Source organism: Schistocerca gregaria, chromosome 1, assembly GCF_023897955.1.
Source record: "Schistocerca gregaria isolate iqSchGreg1 chromosome 1, iqSchGreg1.2, whole genome shotgun sequence".
NCBI classification, from domain to species: domain Eukaryota; kingdom Metazoa; phylum Arthropoda; class Insecta; order Orthoptera; family Acrididae; genus Schistocerca; species Schistocerca gregaria.
This window is the reverse complement of record NC_064920.1, coordinates 666,276,018-666,295,365: the sequence shown is the minus strand read 5'-3', so window position 1 is coordinate 666,295,365 and position 19,348 is coordinate 666,276,018. Positions and strand designations below refer to the sequence as shown.

Here is a 19,348-nt window from a genome sequence, read left to right as displayed (position 1 = left end):
AACATATGTATCTTACTGAAGAAGACAACTCATTTATTATTGACTTAACTAAGTTGATAATTTCAAGTGCATTCAGTGGTCTTCCGTTTCTCTTCTCACATGTCACTGTGTGGAAAAGTGTTGCGCTCTGTTTGTGTGTATGTCTTACCTTTCGAATGTCTGCTTTTGCTCTGCCTCCCCGTAAACAACATATATGCAGAGGGTTCTAAGTCTTTTAAGAAATGAATTTCAACAAGTTAAATTTCAGGTATTTATTTCCATTTTTAATCTTTGTGAGATCAATTCTCTAGTATATATTTATTCAAAATATGAGATCAGTTTACTCAAAAATATACTTCTATGTACAAAAGATAATTTAAGATGGCATTTGACATCAGAAAAGGCACATTAGAAAGACACCAGTATTGTCACATATTTAATACTGCAGTGCAACCGATCGGCCCACTTCAGAAAGACACTTGCGTGGAAACATTAGTAATACTGAGTCATAACTCGTGATTATTCAACAACTCACACGCCGTGCTTGCAAATGCTTTCACACACACACACATATAAACAAGACACGAGATAATTTACAATGAAAAAGGCACACAGGCAAATCGACTAGCATATTTGGAATATAACGCAACAAAAAATGTTGCGAGATAATTTACAGCAGGTACCTTAGTGTTTACTGTGCTCAGTTGGTTGACTCACAGACGACATAGGGCACTTCAGAAACCCAGTCAATTATGCAATGGAAGGAACTTGTTTAGCACATTCTGTGCTGGTTTTGTCTGAAGCACGAACTTATTAATTCTGCCTGTAAGGCTTGTCATAGCGGCAACCTCTGGCGCAGAATATGATCCCCGTGACTTTTTTACTAGGGCCGCAAGTCACTCTACGTCACATTACCAACAATATTTCTGTAGGACAGATATGGAATGAAAGCAGAAATATGTGCCTTTCCTATCACAGGTCGGCGATCACAGTCAATTCCGTGCTTTCTTTGTAGCTGCCCTTGGGGCCGGAAACTAGTCATGGGAAATGACAAGTAGAAAGTTTCGTTCACGATGTAGCTCGATCGCGAGAATTTTGCAAGACAGAGTTGCACTTAGAAGATTTTCCCAAAAGTTTTAAACCTATACGACACGGGAATAAATCTTCTCCTGTGACGATCACTTCTTGAAACTGGAAACTACTATTTTAGGCTACAGAATTCACTTCTTGTGAAATCTTCTGTTATGTTACGAGGGTCGACCACATGTAAAGGATAATTTTCTAAATAAAAATGTTTTCTTTTGCAGCTGTACGCAGCATCGATTAATTATTTTTGTCACCGTTTGTGTACTGATCTTCTCGATGAGTGACATACTCGAAGGTCTTAAACCAGCTTTAGGAGAGCATCTGTTGAACGGGAAGGTCTGCGGTGAAATACTAAATTTCACAAGAGTGAAAAGATGTAGCTTCCAATGACGATCATTAGTCGATGGAGCCACACAGAATTCAAAATCCCTGTTACCTGTTAAAAGTTTCATATCACTGTTTTTGCGTCGCTAACTTAGTTTTTGTAGCTTTTTTGTATTAACGTGAACTGTTTGCAGTGTATACTACTGCCACTTACTATGAGAAGCTGAAAAGCCAGCGTCCTTCTCTACAGTTACCAGACAATATCACAAAATACTTGAGTTAACTAGGGGAAATTGAAAGAACAGTACGAGGCAGCTCCTCAGTTATGTTGCCTACAATCCAATTATTATTTAGAGTTAGGTACAAAGTAAGGAAGCAAAGATCAGTTTGCTGTGTATGGGTTTGGTGAACTTCTACGACGAGACTAAAATAATACTATTACTCAGGTGACAAAAATCAACTCGTAAAGATTAACATATGTAGAATAATGTTCTGATTCTTTGTTTCATTTACGCTGGCAGGATACCTGATTTGCTACAACATTCAATTTTGTCTGTCTTAAAAATATTTAGAAAATAAATTCTCTATTATTTTGGTTGTTAGAACCTATCATGTTCGAAATAAATTTAAAAAAAAATGTTTGTGACATAATTTCATTTAAATACTGAAGGTCAGTTCAGTTTTAGTGATGTATTTCCTGCATCGAATTCGCCTGTTTGATAGACAGATATTTATTCTGCGTTACTATATTTCCCACAGACAACTAATCAAATTTTATCTTACTGGTACTCTTCAGTGTCAAAAGAAAGTTTCTTTTCTCGTGTTTATTTCTTCTTATTACCCGTAACGAAGCACAGAGAGGAATAGAGAGTTGAATGGCGTAAATTCATATAATTTGATTGGATCTGTCAAATTTCTCCTTACAAAAGTACGAGTATTACGATGGTGTATCAAAAGGTAGGCAAGAAGCGAGGGTAGAGTAGAATACTGTGCTGCTCTGTAAGCCAGGACGGAACGGCTCTGCGTTCCAGTTAGAAAGAATTTTAATGTTTAAGCTTGGTCCACGATGCTGCATAGTGAAGCTTTCTCCTCGTTTATGTATATATGTGGTCGACCCTCGAAGTTGATCTGTAGCCGTATAGAAATCGTTGCTACTGCTGCGAGGTTTCCCAGAGACTAGAAGAATAACGAAGAGTCTCTTCGACGTACGTCCTCGGAGTATAGTCCGCAGACGAAGACGTGAGTCGGCGGAACACGGCCGTTCAGTAGGCGACCTCGGCGCCCCACGGCCGGTACGGCTTGGCGCCGGCCGAGTTGAAGGGCGTCTGGTGGTGCGCGCCGCCCGACGCCGAGGGGAACGAGTTGAGACTCATGTGGTACTGCGAGGGCGGCGGCGCCGCGTAGCCCAGCGAGGCGGCGCCGGCCGCCGACGTGGCGCTCGTCGTCGCGGGGTTCTGCTGCTGGGGGTGCCTGCCCGCCGAGGAGACGGTGGTGGAGGTGGGCGGCGTGTGGCACTGCTGCTGCTGCGTTTGGTGCTGGTGTTGGTGCTGCTGCTGCTGCTGGTGGTGCGAGCCGTGGTGGAGACCGGCGGCGCCACCGCCGCCCCCGGAGGAGGCGCCCGCCCCCGAGGAGGCGGCCGCCAGCTCGGCGGCGAACGGGTGCTCGGCGCCGTAGGGCTGGGGCGCGGGGGCGGGCGCGGGGGCGGGCGGGTAGGGCCATGCGGGCGGCGGGCCGGCCTGCTTGGCGGCGAGCTCTCGCTGCGCGGCGCAGCACTGCAGGTGCGACATGAGGCGCAGGCGCAGCGGGTCCTGCACGTCCAGCCCCTCCACCGTCACCAGGTAGCGCGCCACCTCGGCTGCGCACTCGCGGAAGCCCAGCCCGTGGTAGTCCATCGCGAACTTGTGCGGGTCGTACGCGAACGCGTCTACGCCTGCAACAAGCCGTCGCGCACCGCTACAGAACACAGTCGGAACTACACACACAGCAGCAGCGCGATCTCACTTCCCAAATATAACTACACAGGCTGCAGCGACTGGAACAGAGATGTGAGACAACTGAAAGTCATGCGATAGCAATATGCACTTATACAATGGTGGTAGTACCGCCCACACAAGGGGGAAAAGGGCATTGCACTAGCTGAGCTGTCATTTGTACTCAGCTGATTCACGCGAAATAGTTTCCGACGTGATTATCGCCCACGACGGGAATTAACAACTTTGAACGCGGAATGGTAGTCGGAGCTAGACATATACACTGTGTGATCAAAAGTATCGGGACACCTGGCTGAAAATGAGTTACAAGTTCGTGGCGCCCTCCACCGGCAATGCTGGAATACAATACGGTGTTGGCCCACCCTTAGCCTTGATGACAGCTTCCACTCCCGCAGGCATACGTTCAATCAGGTGCTGGGAGGTTTCTTGGGGAATGGCAGTCCATTCTCCACGGATTGCTGTACTGAGGAGAGGTATCGATGTCGGTCGGTGAGGCTTGGCACGAAGTCGGCGTTCCAAACATGCCAAAGGTGTTCTACACGATTCAGGCCAGGACTGTGCAGGGCAGCGCGGGATCCGACGAGCGGTCTGAGGCGCTGCAGTCATGGACCATGCAGCTGGTCCCGGCGGAGGTTCGAGTCCTCCCTCGGGCATGGGTGTGTGTGTGTTTGTGCTTAGGATAATTTAGGTTAAGTAGTGTGTAAGCTTAGGGGCTGATGACCTTAGCAGCTAAGTCCCATAGGATTTCACACACATTTGAACATTTTGAACTGTGCAGGCCAGTCCATTACAGGTATGTTATGATCGTGAAACCAATTCGCGACAGGCCGTGCATTATGAACAGTTCCTAGATCGTGTTGAAGCAATCGCCATCTTCTAACTGCTCTTCAACAGAGGGAAGCAAGAAGGTGCTTAAAACATCAATTTAGGCCTGTGCTGTGATAGTGCCACGCAAAACAACAAGGGGTGCAAGCCCCCTCCACGAAAAGCACGACCACACCATAAAACCACCTCCGAATTTTACTGTTGGCACTACACACACTGGCTGATGACGTCCACCGGGCATTCGCCATACCCTCATCCTGTTATCGCATCGCCATATTGTGTACCGTGATTCGTCACTCCCTACAACGTTTTTCCTCCGTTCAATCGTCCAATGTTTACGCTTCTTACACCAAGCGAGGCGTCGTTTGCCATTTACTCTACCATGAAATACAAGTTTTATCACCTCTCGCCTAACTGTCATAGTGCTTGCAGAGGATACTGATGCAGTTTGGAATTCCTTCGTGATGGCCTGGATAGATGTTTGGAGCCTAGGCGACTGATAAACCATGTTCAGGTTAGGTGAGTCCTGGTTTCAGTTCGCAAAAGCTGATGGTAGGAAACAAGTGTGGCGCAGACGCTGCCAAGTCATGGACCCAGCGAGCCAACAAGGCACTCTGCAAGCTGGTTGTGGCTCCATAATGGTGTGAGCCGTGTAGACATGGAATGGACTGGGCCCTCTGGTCCAAGTGAACCGATCATTGACTGGAAACGGTTATGTTCGACTACTTGTAGACCATCTGCAGTCATTCATGGACTTCATGTCTCCAAACGACTGTGGAAATTATATGGATGACAATCGAAGACTTTATAACGAAAAGGAGTAGAGTTTCTAGTGAGTGTCGTTAAGGCCCTAAAGTAGATGAAAGGAAAACCTGACATCCAGCTTCTCGTGGTAGAGGGGTAGTAAGTTTGCACAGCAAGTGGCTAACGGAGGCAGGTACCTTGTAATAGTTACTGAAAAGGACAGTTTAAAACAGCCAAAAGCTGCTGAATTAATCTTTCCTAATTTTCGATTAGTGTTATCCTAAATGGTCGGTATCTCGCCAGTTATGAAGATAACATGGGAGGATGTTTGTCTGATGTCAGAACAGTGTAGCTGAGAATGTGAAATGCGCAGGGGAAGACGTGCAGTGCTGAGTAACGCTAAACGGAATGCGCGAGGGCCCGGGAGGAGCCGGCTGTGCGGCCAGGCCGAGGCGCGGGTCGTTCGCAGCCGTGGGAACCGCGTGAACCCGGGCCGCCTGCGCGCCGCGCCGCGCTGCACCAGCCGGCCGACGCCGTTGCCGCCAGCCCTAGGGCACTGCGCCTAACGTGCTGCTAGAGGGAAAGCACGGCGTGTACAGTAAAAATGATAAACAACTCTGACAAAAAAAATTGCATAAGTTTACCCATGTTCAGTAGTAGTCAACTAAAGTCAGCGACTGTTTTCCAAATTTATGAAATTATTTTTACTTCTCCATTCACTTTTTGCTTTTATTAAAACCACACGTTTCGGCACCATGTTTCATCTTCGGTTGAGTTACAGTTACATGTAGCTACATCAAGCTGAATTACTGCTATTCATCCGTATGCATTATAGAAACGGATGTGCGTATGTATATATGAATGTATGTGTGTTCCACATTTCGTCCTAAACAGGTGGACCGATTTCAACCAAACTTTGTACGCATGCCGCTTACTTTTTTTTTACTATCAAAATCAGTCTTGTTCACAAATTATTTATTCTGGTGACCGGTTTCGACCACAACTGTGACCGTCTTCAGACCAATGAAGAAGAACCTCCTTCTGGTGGTAAATCACTAGTGATTTACCAACGAGTAAGAACCTCCTTCTGGTGGTAAATCACTACTGATTTACCACCAGAAGTAGGTTCTTCCTCATTGGTCTGAAGACGGTCACAGTTGTGATCGAAACCGGTCACCGGAATAAATAATTTGTGATCAAGACTGTTTTGATAGTAAATATTTGTAACAACATTGATCACTGTTCCTCCCACAATGTATTTAAAAGTAATTAATATCCTTTACTGTCTGGAAAGAATAGCTCTGGGCACAAGAACCACGTGCGTTTCATAGGGGCGATGGTGGGGATGAAAAACATGTGTAGTCACCGCACGCGACTGTTCATCCATTTTTTGAGAATGACAATACTTAATGAACTGCAGCAAACTCACAAATAATTTCAAACCTTTAAAAAAACTTTTTCTCCCTGACAAGCCCACAAAATGATGAAAGGGAAAACGTATATTGCAAACTACATTTACGCTGTTTATGCAGTGAAAGTACCGCATCAGGCAGGACGTTTTAGTTCATTGTTTCTTTACCATAAAATTTATTCACGACACATTTTGCAGACAGTAATCATTCATTTATTTCACTGAATATAAGTGTAAAATTATATCATTTTACGACGCACAATTCAGGAAATATGACGTCATAAACATTGGTATGCGTGAAAAACTGTCGAATCATGCATGGCGTTTGCCGGCCGGACTGGCCGCGCGGTTCTAGCCGCTGCAGTCTGGAACCGAACGACCGCTACGGTCGCAGGTTCGAATCCTGCCTCGGGCATGGATGTGTGTGATGTTCTTAGGTTAGTTAGGTTTAATTAGTTCTACGTTCTAGGCGACTGACGACTTCAGAAGTTAAGTGGCATAGTACTCAGAGCCATTTGAACCATGCATGGCGTTTAAATTTATTATCTGCTAATAACTGTATCTGCAACAAATTTTGCAGATAGTAGCCACATATCCCGCTGGACGTACTTACAGAACGGTATCACTGCACGACACATAGTTCAGGGGGATACGACGTCGTCAACACTTGAGCTGCGTGAAAACTAAACTGCACTGCGAAATTCACAACAGATACAGGTGATTGTAGAAATATATGTGACGTATGTTAAATACGTGTAAAATATATTTCACATGTGGGCACTCTGCCAAAGTCAAACCAGAAAAGCTCCTCCTAAAACCTTACATCGATTTCAGTCATACTTGGTACTCACTTACTATCTGGAAAGAAGTACTGTGTGAGTAAGAACCACCAGCTTGGTGACGTTGATCGAAGGTGGAAAGGAGGAGGAGGAGGAGGACATGTTAAAAGTGCGTGGATTGAGATGAACAAAGACGTGAGAAGAGTAAAGCCGGTAATACATGTAATACTAAATTAATTTTGTTACTTAGTTTGCTGCAAGACCCATCACTTTTTAACTCTGAAATTTCTTTCATATTTACACTACACTGCCATAGCTCAAGAATATCACAAAATTCTAAATAGAATCTTCCATTATTTGTTTTAAGAAAGACTTTCCTAATCGCGTTATGAGACAGCACGCTGGTAAACTAGTAATGTGTTGAAAATAGTACTTGTAGTGGTGGCAATAAGTGAAGCGTCTGAGACAATATACGGTCATTCCTTCCGTCAGCCACTCTGCGAGACAGGCGCCAGGAGACGAAAGAAGAGAACAGTTGACATGTTTTGCATCATGCAGCATGGGACGATTCTTTTTCACCGAGCGCGGGTCAAGTTCAGCAGCGGTGATAAGTGTAAATAAAACAGCGGTTGGTGCTTCTAACATCAGACAGTGATAGCACGTGTCCTTTGACCCTGAGACTTAGGCAACGGGCCCCCAGCGGTGTGTGTCGGAGATAGCGGCGGTCTCTGCGGGCGTGTTGTGGCGCTAATCGGCGTCGAAACCGAACTTAAAAAAGGAAGCGCAGCCAGTAGGCTTCCGAACAACGGGCAGTCGTGGCTCCGAGGCAGTGGCTGCGCCGGGACACTGTTCGCGATGTTGCGGTTGTCGTACAGGTATTCCCTCCATGTTCGCACTTGTTGAAGCCCAGGCGAGTCCGTAACATGCCGTTCTTCACTGAACACATCGTACTCCACCTCCAAAGATGAAAGCAACGGTAATGTTAGGAACGCACGGTGGACACTATGTGCCGAGTATCTAGTCACACAAACTGAGGTGACCCAAGTCAAGAGATACCTCCTAATATCGTGTCGGACCTCCTTTTGCAGCAAGTAACGCAGCAACTTGACGTCGCATGGACTCAGGAAGTCTGTCCCTGAAGAAATATTGAGCCATGCTGCATCTACAGCAGTACGTAACTGCGAAGGTGTTGCTGGTGCAGGATTTTGTGCGCCGGCCGGTGTGGCCGTGCGCTTCTAGGTGCTTCAACCTGGAACCGCGTGACCGCTACAGTCTCAGGTTCGAATCCTGCCTCGGGCATGGATGTGTGTGATGTCCTTAGGTTAGTTAGGTTTAATTAGTTCTAAGTTCTAGGCGACTGATGACCTCAGAATTTAAGTCGCATAGTGCTCAGAGCCAACCACGATTTTGTGCGCGAACTGGCCTCTCATTTTGTATGTTTGGAGGTACATATTTGCAGTATGGATACACATTGAAATCCCCGCGACATATTGCCGTAAGTACCGTAGCGTGCCACTAGAGAAGCCAAAACAGAATGGCGCCGAATATCTCTACTTTATCAATATCCTCTAGCGGCTTGGTGCGGTACTGTGGAATAGGAATTTGACAGTAAACTAAAACTTCAGGTATGAATCCGAAAGGTAACTCCGTTTTTTCTACGTGACTGTTAAACGGCAGTTTTTATGAAGAATAGGGGAAAACAGAAATAAAACACTGAAAAAAAAAACGAAACATAATAACAGATATGGCCTCAAAAAATTAAAAGTCTAATTTTTGTATGCAGACTGTATTACTGAGTTATTAAAAGAGAGATTTACGCAGGCAGTGGGGGAAACATGGGCACAGTGCGGTGGGAATCGAGGAAAGCGAGAGAGCACGCGGTCCGCTTGGGAACGGAAGAGCGCCAGCGCCGAGCGTGTGCGCATGCGCGGGCCGTGTAATGAAGCAGCGGCAGGCCCTGTAATTTGGGCGAGGCCCGGAGCAAGCGGCGCGTGAACCGCCACGACAGGTAGCCGGCCACCGGCCGACTGGCTTTTTGCTGCGCCTCCCCGCTCCCGCTGCGCTGCGGTTTCCGACGTTCCGATCCACACGAAATTTGTCCGCCCCAGCGCGCATGCCGGCCGCTCTTTCGGTCCGACATTAATTTGAGCCATTTTATGTCCTGTAAAGAAATACTACTCGTCCCGAAAACAAGGGCACGCAGTTCGTGGCGCGGTCCCAACCGAACCTCGCTGCAGATTTATGTTCTAGTATACTGCGTGCGAGCAAAAGCTTACACGAGCAACGTCTAATTTCCCGACGACGAAAACCGTTCTCACGGGCCATTTGGCTCTTATTATAGACCCGGAGGAATGCCGAGTCGTACTGGTGGCCCGATGGCATGTACCTAGTGTCCCTCGTCGACCGTTCGAAAATGGTTGTCTGCCTGAGTATACTCGCCATAACTATGTGGAAACACGATGTTGGCTAATACAGGAATCATTTTTTCTCCTGGGCATGTGCTGGTCGCTCTTTAGGCAGGTTTTTACAAGTGCCCCATGTGCGTAGACTCCTACCTCCACTGGGAATATCTGTTGTTTATATTCTACTGGACGAGCTCATTACTTTAGGTTACGAACCTCTGTCGTTTGCTTCGCTACATTAACTGCTCAGCAAAAAGTCCTCTTTGAACCACTCTAAAAGAATCGTTGTTTATAATTTAATAAAGCTTATTAGATAAAGTCACTTAACCGCTAACTGAAGATGAAAAATTGTTTACAGTTAACTTGAGAGAAATGCTACGGATTGGAAGGGAAATCTGTAATTAAACATTTCAGTTTTAGAGTGATAGAGCCTGGAAACAATAATATCGAACCCGACTTAAAAGGATTTTCTTGGCCATCCATTTTGGTGGAGCGAAAGAATCCGAAAACTTCACGACTTTCTAGAGCTTACAGAGCATCAGCCGGCTGATGTGGCCGAGCGGTTCTAGGCGCTACAGTCTGGAACCGCGCGACCGCTACGTTAGCAGGTTCGAATCCTGCCTCAGGCATGGATGTGTGTGATTTCCTTAGGTTAGTTAGGTTTAAGTAGGTGTAAGTTCTAGGGGACTGATGACCTCAGATGTTAAGTCCCATACTGCTCAGAGCCATTTGAACAGAGCATCACATTCAGGACATGAATCTACATTTTTAGACACCGTCTTTCCGAAACGACGTGCTTGATCGAATGAAACATTAACGTTAAAACATTTACTGGGTTTTTCAAGTGAATACCTGATTAGTTTCTTATGAAGGCACCATGTGAACTGTTCTACCAGTTTACTTTCTGGACTGGTAGAACCAGGTGCTTGTTCCTGTGACACGTTGGCTGTGGGACATTAACGAGGAAATGTACTGTGCAATGGAAGGGCAGGAATACAATTACGGATTAAATGCCATGCTTAGATGTTGAATGAAATTAGCAAAAGCGATCGGAAAGATCTACGTATCTTGTCGGTTCCACCAAAGACGCTCATTTGCGGTGGTATCGCTTACAAAATTGAGTAAATTTTTAGGTACACTAAAAACAGATTCAAAATTTTTCTGTTCTTCAATGATTTCCATGGGCTTTTTTTTCTTGTACTAAGAAGTGAAAATGAAAAATATCTGTAGAAAACAGGAATCGTCCAACAACTCAAAAAAAGTTTAGATACTCGTTGTCATACAGAAATGCAGGGTGACTACGGTTAAACTTCCTCTACTTGAGCCGGTGTAGATGGAAAATCGTTTACCATGCGTTGTTAGTAGCGTTACTGTCATGGCTTGCAGTTAGGCACCGGTTCTGTTCAAAAATGTGTGTGAAATCTTATAGGACTTAACTGCTAAGATCACTAGTCCCTAAGCTTACACACTACTTAACCTAAATTATCCTAAGAACAAACACACACACCCATGCCCGAGAGAGGACTCGAACCTCCGCCGGGAACAGCCGCACAGTCCGTGACTGCAGCGCCTTAGATACCGCTTCTGGTACGACGACGTAGGGTGGAAGCACAAGCATCGTGGCAGCTGCAGTCAACAGGGGTCTGGACAAGCTGAGCAGGGTTTTGCAGAAAGCGCTGTTTTATCAAAAGAGGAATAGTGCTGCTGAACTGCAAGAATGTCCACTCGTTAAAGGAATACGGAGAGGTCGCTTTTCCGCACTAGGGTTGAAGAATATGATCCGGAAGTTGGAAATAGCTGGCGATATCGGGTTTGCTCCTGGGAGAGGACGACGACCAATTGCGCCACGGATTGTTGAAGTATTTACTGTTGCCATTGATGAAAATGCTGGACGCAATGAGCGAGAGTCAAGCAGTGCACGCGCTGTGTCGCGCCACCTTGAACATTTCGTGGTCCACAGTGCTGCGGACATTTGAGAAATGGTACCCATACAAACTGTCAGGCTGTCGTGGGTACAGGTGGTGGTTACATGGACCAATGTTAATGACTTGTAAGGTAAACATGGCTTGCAGCTAGCAAATACCTTCTCTTGTGGAAATTAAAATGTGATTCTTTCAGTGGTTTTTGTTCGTTTTTTTCTCAGGTGGCAGGGGTAAAATACAGGGAGCGAAAGGCTAATTACAATTTGTACAGAAACCAGATGGCAGTTATAAGAGTCGAGGGGCATGAAAGGGAGGCAGTGGTTGGGAAGGGAATGAGACAGGGTTGTAGCCTATCCCCGATGTTATTCAATCTGTATATTGAGCAAGCAATAAAAGAAACAAAAGAAAATTTCGGAGTAGGTATTAAAGTCCATGGAGAAGAAATAAAAACTTTGAGGTTCGCCGATGACATTGTAATTCTGTCAGAGACAGCAAAGTACTTGGAAGAGCAGTTGAACGGAATGGACAGTGTCTTGAAAGGAGGATATAAGATGAACATCATGAAAAGCAAAATGAGGATAATGGAATGGAGCCGAATTAAGTTGGGTGCTGCTGAGGGCATTAGATTAGGAAATGAGACACTTAAAGTAGTAAAGGAGTTTTGCTATTTGGGGAGCAAAATGACTGATGATGGTCGAAGTAGAGAGGATATAAAATGTAGACTGGCAATGGCAAGGAAAGCGTTTCTGAAGAAGAGAAATATGTTAACATCGAGTATTGATTGAAGTGTGAGGAAGTCATTTCTGTAAGTATTTGTATGGAGCGTAGCCATGTATGGAAGTGAAACATGGACCATAAATAGTTTGGACAAGAAGGGAATAGAAGCTTTCGAAATGTGGTGCTACAGAAGAATGCTGAAGATCAGATGGGTGTATCACGTAACTAATGAGGAAGTACTGAGTAAGATTGGGGAGAAGAGAAGTTTGTGGCACAACTTGACCAGAAGAAGGTATCGGTTGGTAGGACATGTTCTGAGGCATCAAGGGATCACGAATTTAGTATTGGAGGGCAGCGTGGAGGGTAAAAATCGTAGAGGGAGACCAAGCGATGAATACACAAAACAGATTCAGAAGGATGTAGGTTGCAGTAGGTACGGGGAGATGAAGAAGCTTGCTCAGGAGAGAGTAGCATGGAGAGCTGCATCAAACCAGTCTCAGGACTGAAGACCGTAACAACAACATGTCCTTACAAATCTTTCGAGAAAGTTGGATTTCCTTACTATCTCTCTGTTTCTTTAGTGACATTCTCAAGTGGCGAAAGTTCAGTTATAACCACCTGTAGGTTGCACGGAGGGTGATGCCGTCCCTGTTCTAGAAAGTGCACTTACGACTTAGTTGCAGAAGACGACCACTCTCGCATCACGCATTAATTTCGTTTAGATATTGCAGCAATTTTTGCAATGAAGTTGGTTAAAATTCGCAAATGATGATATTTAATTTTTGTTCTGACTGTCACCGTAAATACTGACTACACATCAAGTTTTTATTGTGATCGAAAGACGCAAGCTTGTTGACTGAACATCACAGCAGTATGAAAATCACAGCGTTATGAAGTGCGTGAACAGTGTGTATCTGCAAGGAAACGGTAGGTAGCAGCTAGTCTTTATTTCTGTCAATATCCTGCAAATGTTAGTTCAGGGTCTAAATCTAAATTTCAAGGACGATTAGTTCTGAGTAATTGTATCAGGTTGATGCGTAAGTTCGTAGCGTTTTGTTTTGCTTGTTCACATTAAAATGGTTCAAATGACTCTGAGCACTATGGGAGTTACCTTCTGAGGTCAATCAGTCCCCTAGAACTTAGAACTAATTAAACCTAACTAACCTAAGCACATCACACACATCCATGCCCGAGGCAAGATTCGAACCTGTGACCGTAGCGGTTGCGCGGCTCCAGACTGTAGCGCCTAGAACGGCTCGGCCACTCCAGCCGTCTCTTCATATTACGATTGCTATGTCTTTATTTATCGATTATCATTTTTTAATTTATTGTTCACTGTTGCTATTTCAGATTACGTATTGTAATTTTGTGATTTGGAGATAATGAGTGGAGCCGTGGACGCTAGAAAAGAAGGGAAAGAAAGCAATGTTTGAGCCCAAACAATGCAGCAACTCCCTCTCGAACAGCGACAGTGTGGTATACTATGAGTTGCTTGCCCTAGGTGTAACCATCACTGCTGACACATCTTGTCGACAACTGAGATGTCTTGAAGACGCAGTCCAAGAAAAACGACCAGGCAGTTTGCGTGAAGTGATGCTGCTGCGCGATAACGCCCACGGGCATTCTACTGTGCTGACAAAAAAGCACTTTACAGGAGTTGGGTTTGGAAGTCATTTCGCACCCACACTATTCACCTGGCGTTGCGCCCTCAAATTATCTCTCCTTTTCCGCTGTTTATGGAAAAACCTTCAAGGAACTTCCTGTCCGGATGAAAATGAGCTCCGAACATGGCTCGACGAGTTCTTCGCTTGAAAACCAAACAATTTCTACAGTTGCGGAATCGAAATGTTAGCCCAGCGTTCGCAGACTGTTGCAGTTAGCGAAGAGAATATTATTTATGAGTAATGTATATGTTATATGCATCTGTTGAGTATACGAAACTCATGGAAAAACGCTACGAAGTTATACACCATCCGAATAACTGAAGCAACCATTTAGACTAACAGATCTGCATTTACAAGTAGTATTGGAAAATAGGGGTAGACAATTTCAAAGTGAGTGGTATTTGTTCCTCTGCATCCTTTCTCTTCATATAATTGTTTCGAGTTACAATAAAAGTCTGTATTTCCATGTGGTTGACACAAGAAATTTTTTTATTCCGAAGTTTCTCTGTAAACGGACTAATAAACGAGCGGAAGAGTGTATGGGAAAAGATATGCAGAACGGAATGGGACGGGCTGGGCATATGCAGCGATCAACGATGCGGAGTGGTGAGAGAGAGTGTGGGGGGGGGGGGGGGGGCTAGCTGACTCGCTGGCTGAGCGATAAGCAGCTCAGCGAGGGCCTAGCAGAGCGCGGCGCGTGCAGATGCCATCTGCGGCGGCGCGGCTGATGCAAGGCGGCGGCAGAGCCTCTCATCCGCCCACGACTTATCGCGCGCCGGCCACCGGTTGCTGCGCCGAGGCGGCGGCAGACAGCCACCGCTCTCTTTCTCTCTCTCTCTCACTCTCTTTCTCTCACTTTGCGGTACACTTGCAGGCAGGCGCATTGTGACTCACTGTATTCATCTACTTAACCTACAATACCAATTTTCGCAAATAATGACCAAGAACTTTTAACATGGAGCAAATTATGTAGCTACGTTCTGGCACTCTCCTCCTAAACATTAGCTGAGCGTCCACCACTGCGTGGTCTACCACATCTCAAATTTGATGCGATATGGTTCATAGAACGTCTCGAAAAATATTGGCAGGCACATAAATAAAAGGTAAAAGTTATAATAGCTGTGTTCGTTCTACCGGAGGTAATGTGTTTCGGTTATAATAACCATCATCAGATGGAGATTCCAGTCCGTGTGAAGAGTCAGTGCTCGGAGTCGCTGTCCACTGCAAAAAGGTATCCGTCACCAACAGCTGAACAAGGATTAATCGTGTTCGTTTGGGGGCATCAACGTTTACCCTGAATTGTTGGATAGTACCATGGCATGGAGCAGTTGGCGGAACAAAGCTGAATTTCGGCGTCTCGTAATCTTTAAACTTAAGCAGACAAAATGTTAGCTTAGGAGCTGTCTTTCGACGTCTCTCTACTCATCTGAAAACACGGTGCCGCTGGAAAAACTAAAACAATGTAAAATAATTGGGAACTTGAACTCAACTCCTTCTGAATAAGGAGGCTACATCTTAACTCGCACATCATCTTCGTAGATAACAGCGCTAGAAACTTACTAACCAGACAAGTCCGAGTAGGACGCTTGCTTTGAAGGCTCATTACAAACTCAGTTACGTATATAGGTAGTTCATCTGTAGGTTTTGATGAGTGAGTTTGACAGTATCAAATATTTGGTGACATAAATTGCAGTTTTTTTGACTGTATTAATTGAAAACCTTAAATTTATTACACCGCCAACGGACCGCATATTTTAGCATTTGACAACCTTCAACGTGGCACATCTACCCATTCCTAAGAAAAAAGGGGTCTTAACAGACAGAAAGGCAGAAGGGCAACGAAGCGATCCTACAAGGGGTGATGCAAATCCGTACTGAATATTCTAAGCCTGCTCTTTTTTATCGTGTGTCGCTGGATAAAGGTTAAACCATATTAATAACGATTTCACTTGGATACCGTCAGTCACTATAAATTTGTCAGTCCTGATTTTAATATAATCGAAACAACAACCAAACATAAGAGCATCAAAAGTTTTTTTTTAGAGTTGACGCAGAGTCCAATAATTTGTGTTACGTACACCGTCATGCTCCACAAGCTCCTGAACGTTTCGAATTGGTTAACAAAGATATGAAACAACACTTTCCACTTCATACACACGTCTGCAACAAAAAGTGTGAGTAAAATTACCGCCTCCCGTGTATGGCAGTATGCTACTGATCCAACGTAATGCGTTATCAGTTTCTTGACCGCTTCAGCTTGCTGCGGAAGCCGGCTGTAACGTGACAACGCAGCAGCAGGTTGGCGTACGCCGCTCCCTGACTGCAGTTTCCTGGCGTGGGCGCGTCCACATCCTGGTGACAGGGACGGCGCGTGGCGTTGGCCGTCTAACCGCTGGCTCTAGCCCCAGCTTAAGCGAAGTAGGGGACTCTAGCAGCTGCGACCGATCACTATGATGAATTTAGTTTTAAAAGCCTTCCCAACGCGTCACGGTTTTCGCCACGGCTCGTGAGTTGCATAAATAATGTATACATCGCGAACAACAATTACTTTAGGAGCTCACTCTCAGGTCGGCGGAGACGCTGCATTTTTGATCATCCGTTTCTTGGTACACGAGCGGCTGTGGAGAGGTGTGAAGCGGCGACGGGATCAAGCTGAGTTTTTTCAGATCTCTTTGGTTGGAGACAGTGCAGCATGACTTGGATGTTCGGCTCAAGGAGGCAGATATGGTGATGATAGTGAAATGATACTTTGAGTTGGCTTACTGCTCCCCTTTGCTGGTCGAAGTGGCCGTGCGGTTCTAGGCGCTGCAGTCTGGAACCACGAGACCGCTACGGTCGCAGGTTTGAATCCTGCCTCGGGCATGGATGTGTGTGATGTCCTTAGGTTAGTTAGGTTTAACTAGTTCTAAGAAGTTGAGTCCCATAGTGCTCAGAGCCATTTTTTGCTCCCCTTTTTACCGTTTCTCCACATGTTAGCAATGGACGTGCGGGGGACCACAGAGATTGGTTTATAATAACATAGATGAGGCTTACTAGATTCTCCAAACAGTTACCAGATCAAATGGTCACCCCAGTTCAGATGTACGTACAAGCAAGCTTTGCAAGTCCTTCTTAGTACAAAAAGTTGATTAGGTCTGACTGCTTACCTACACAGCATCTGCTGTAGGCTCGTTCATCCGAGGCTGCTGTCGTTATCTGGAACTCAAGAACTCATCCGAACGCTTAACTCGCTTGGCCTTTGAGGGCCTCTACATAAGGCGTTTGAGGCTGTTTGCTTATAGATTATACGCGACTGCTTCGCTTTTTACCTCCATTTCGCAATCAGTGAGTATGAAGTAAACTGTTGCCCAATGCGTATGACCTCTTAACCGGCTGACGTATGTTACAAGGCTTACAGCTAATGTTCATATTTAGTTGATTTTTCTGTTTCCTTTCCTGGCAACCTGATGCCTGTCGTCATTACCATAGTACGGTAGTGAATACAAAAGGAGCAAAATTGGGAAACAACGCTTCTATTAGACATGCGTAGCCAAAGTGATAAATGAATAATGGAAAACAACAGTGGCCACTAAAAGGATTATCAATGTTGAAAACAACATAGTACGTCTTTAGTAACCTCTTGTGTTGACAAATAAATTTGGGGAGGGGTCTTTACGAACGAGAAATAATTGTTTTTCCTGCTTGAAATGGCTATATCCGGTAACATTCTAGAAGTGTAAGTCTCTCCATATCTGAATCAATTCTATCAATAATCTATGCACTTCGTATTCCACTACAATTCCCTCATCCACCAGTTATTCCACTGGCGATTACTCGTGGACGTCTAAATAAATATCCCGGCATTATCACATTTGAGAAACGCTTCCTTTCCTCTTGTATTATATCTTGCAGGTTTTTATTTAGTACTTCTTTCGCCCACCTAATTTAAACATCGCTCTATAGCACTGTTTCTGAATGGTTACTAGTATCTCCTTCTCTTCCGTTTCTATTTACGCGTTTCAGTTTACTGCGATGCTGTAGTGTCAAATACACACTTTCAGGGATTTCTTTCCCCTGTGTGATACAAATGAATTTGTTTTGGTGAGGAATCCATTTTTATTAATTCCCCCTCCCTATTCTTGTCTTCAGTAATTAAATAATTTAGTTTTTCCCCCACTAACTTTATTGCTAACATGCTTTAAATAACGTTACTGTACATGCAATGCTCTACGCAGACGACCAAGTGATTTTAGTGAAGCCTGACCTAGCTTGGATTTAGGTACAAGCTTTCGAAGATTATTGTCTTGAATTGTTGACAGTTACGTATGTATGCTTTGTCTTTTACGTATGACATGTTGCCAGCTAATTACATAAGACAGCTTACCTGTCTTCTAATTTTAACTTTATTCCATTGTTATTTTTATACTGTAGTTTTAAAATCACTTGAATTTAGACATAAGGATTTTAGTTGTCTGTCTTATTTCGGCAGTTTATAACCTGGCTCGCTCTCGATGAAGCTGTTAGCTGCATACTTGTTGGCTAATAATAAGAATGCATCTCACTGCATGCCTTTTGCTAATGATGTTTTCCAACGCATACTCAACTCGTTTTTACGGTTTGAACCATAGTTCTTATTTAAAGCAAAAACATATTACGTATACGTCACTGTCAAGTGAGTTATTACGCATTAACTTTTGCTATTGGAATTGACTCTTCTTATATTTATTGTTCATCTATTATGCAGAGTGACTCAAGAGCACGGGAAATTTTTCAAGGTGTTCTGGCAACGCTGCGAGGCAACTGCTGCCGAATGGCATATATAATGATGCTCGCACTGTTTTTCCATTTAGTAAACAGTTAAACATGGAGCAAGAGATCGGTGTACAGCGTGTCTCTGCGGTAAAAGCCTACTAGAAGAATGGAAGTTTGGAATTTCAACAATGTCGAGAATTTCAACAATGGACGGTATAGTCGTGTTCCCTCAGCGCATGTAATTAACACCTGCGTTCACAATTTTGAAGCAATTCGTTATGCACTGAAGAAGCAATCTGAAGGGAGACTCCGACCGCTCGTACGGGAGACAATATCGAGGCTGTCCGAAGTGCTTTCGTAAGGAACCCACAGCGTTCTGTTCGACGTCACACAGGGTCTCTACATTGGCATCGTTCGAGTGTTCAACGAATACTGAAAGGGGAATTTTGAGTTCCATCCGTACAAGTTGCAGATCAGCAGTTTCAACCTAACGATCTGGTGAGGCGTAGACAAAATGTTCCACCTCAAAGGCTTTGTCAATAGATAGAATTTTCGAAATTGGTAAAAGTTTCGTCATCTACACTAGCGTGCATTGCACAGCAGCAAGATAACTCTATGATGCGCCATGTCATCGACTGGCGTTATAGGCCCGTACTTTTTTGAAAATGATGATGGGTGCGCAACCGCTGTAACGTCTGCTCGGTATGTTACCATGATACGAAGTTTTATTACACATGAACAGCCCCATTTTCCTGCTAACAATTGGTTTCAAT

At 44.8% G+C, this 19,348-nt stretch overlaps 1 protein-coding gene across 1 annotated transcript in view; it reads right to left on the bottom strand.

The window, feature by feature from the left end:
- Window positions 1-242: 242 nt before the first annotated feature.
- The window catches only part of LOC126267711 (hairy/enhancer-of-split related with YRPW motif protein), a 186,086-nt gene continuing 166,980 nt past the window's right edge, over window positions 243-19,348 (bottom strand). The window contains exons 7-8 of the mRNA XM_049973049.1: window positions 3,111-3,319; window positions 243-3,065 (exon numbers count right to left, since the gene is read on the bottom strand). Coding sequence (XP_049829006.1) covers window positions 2,652-3,065; window positions 3,111-3,319 — 623 coding nt within the window. The 3' untranslated portion in view covers window positions 243-2,651. The remainder of the gene's footprint in view (window positions 3,066-3,110; window positions 3,320-19,348) is intronic.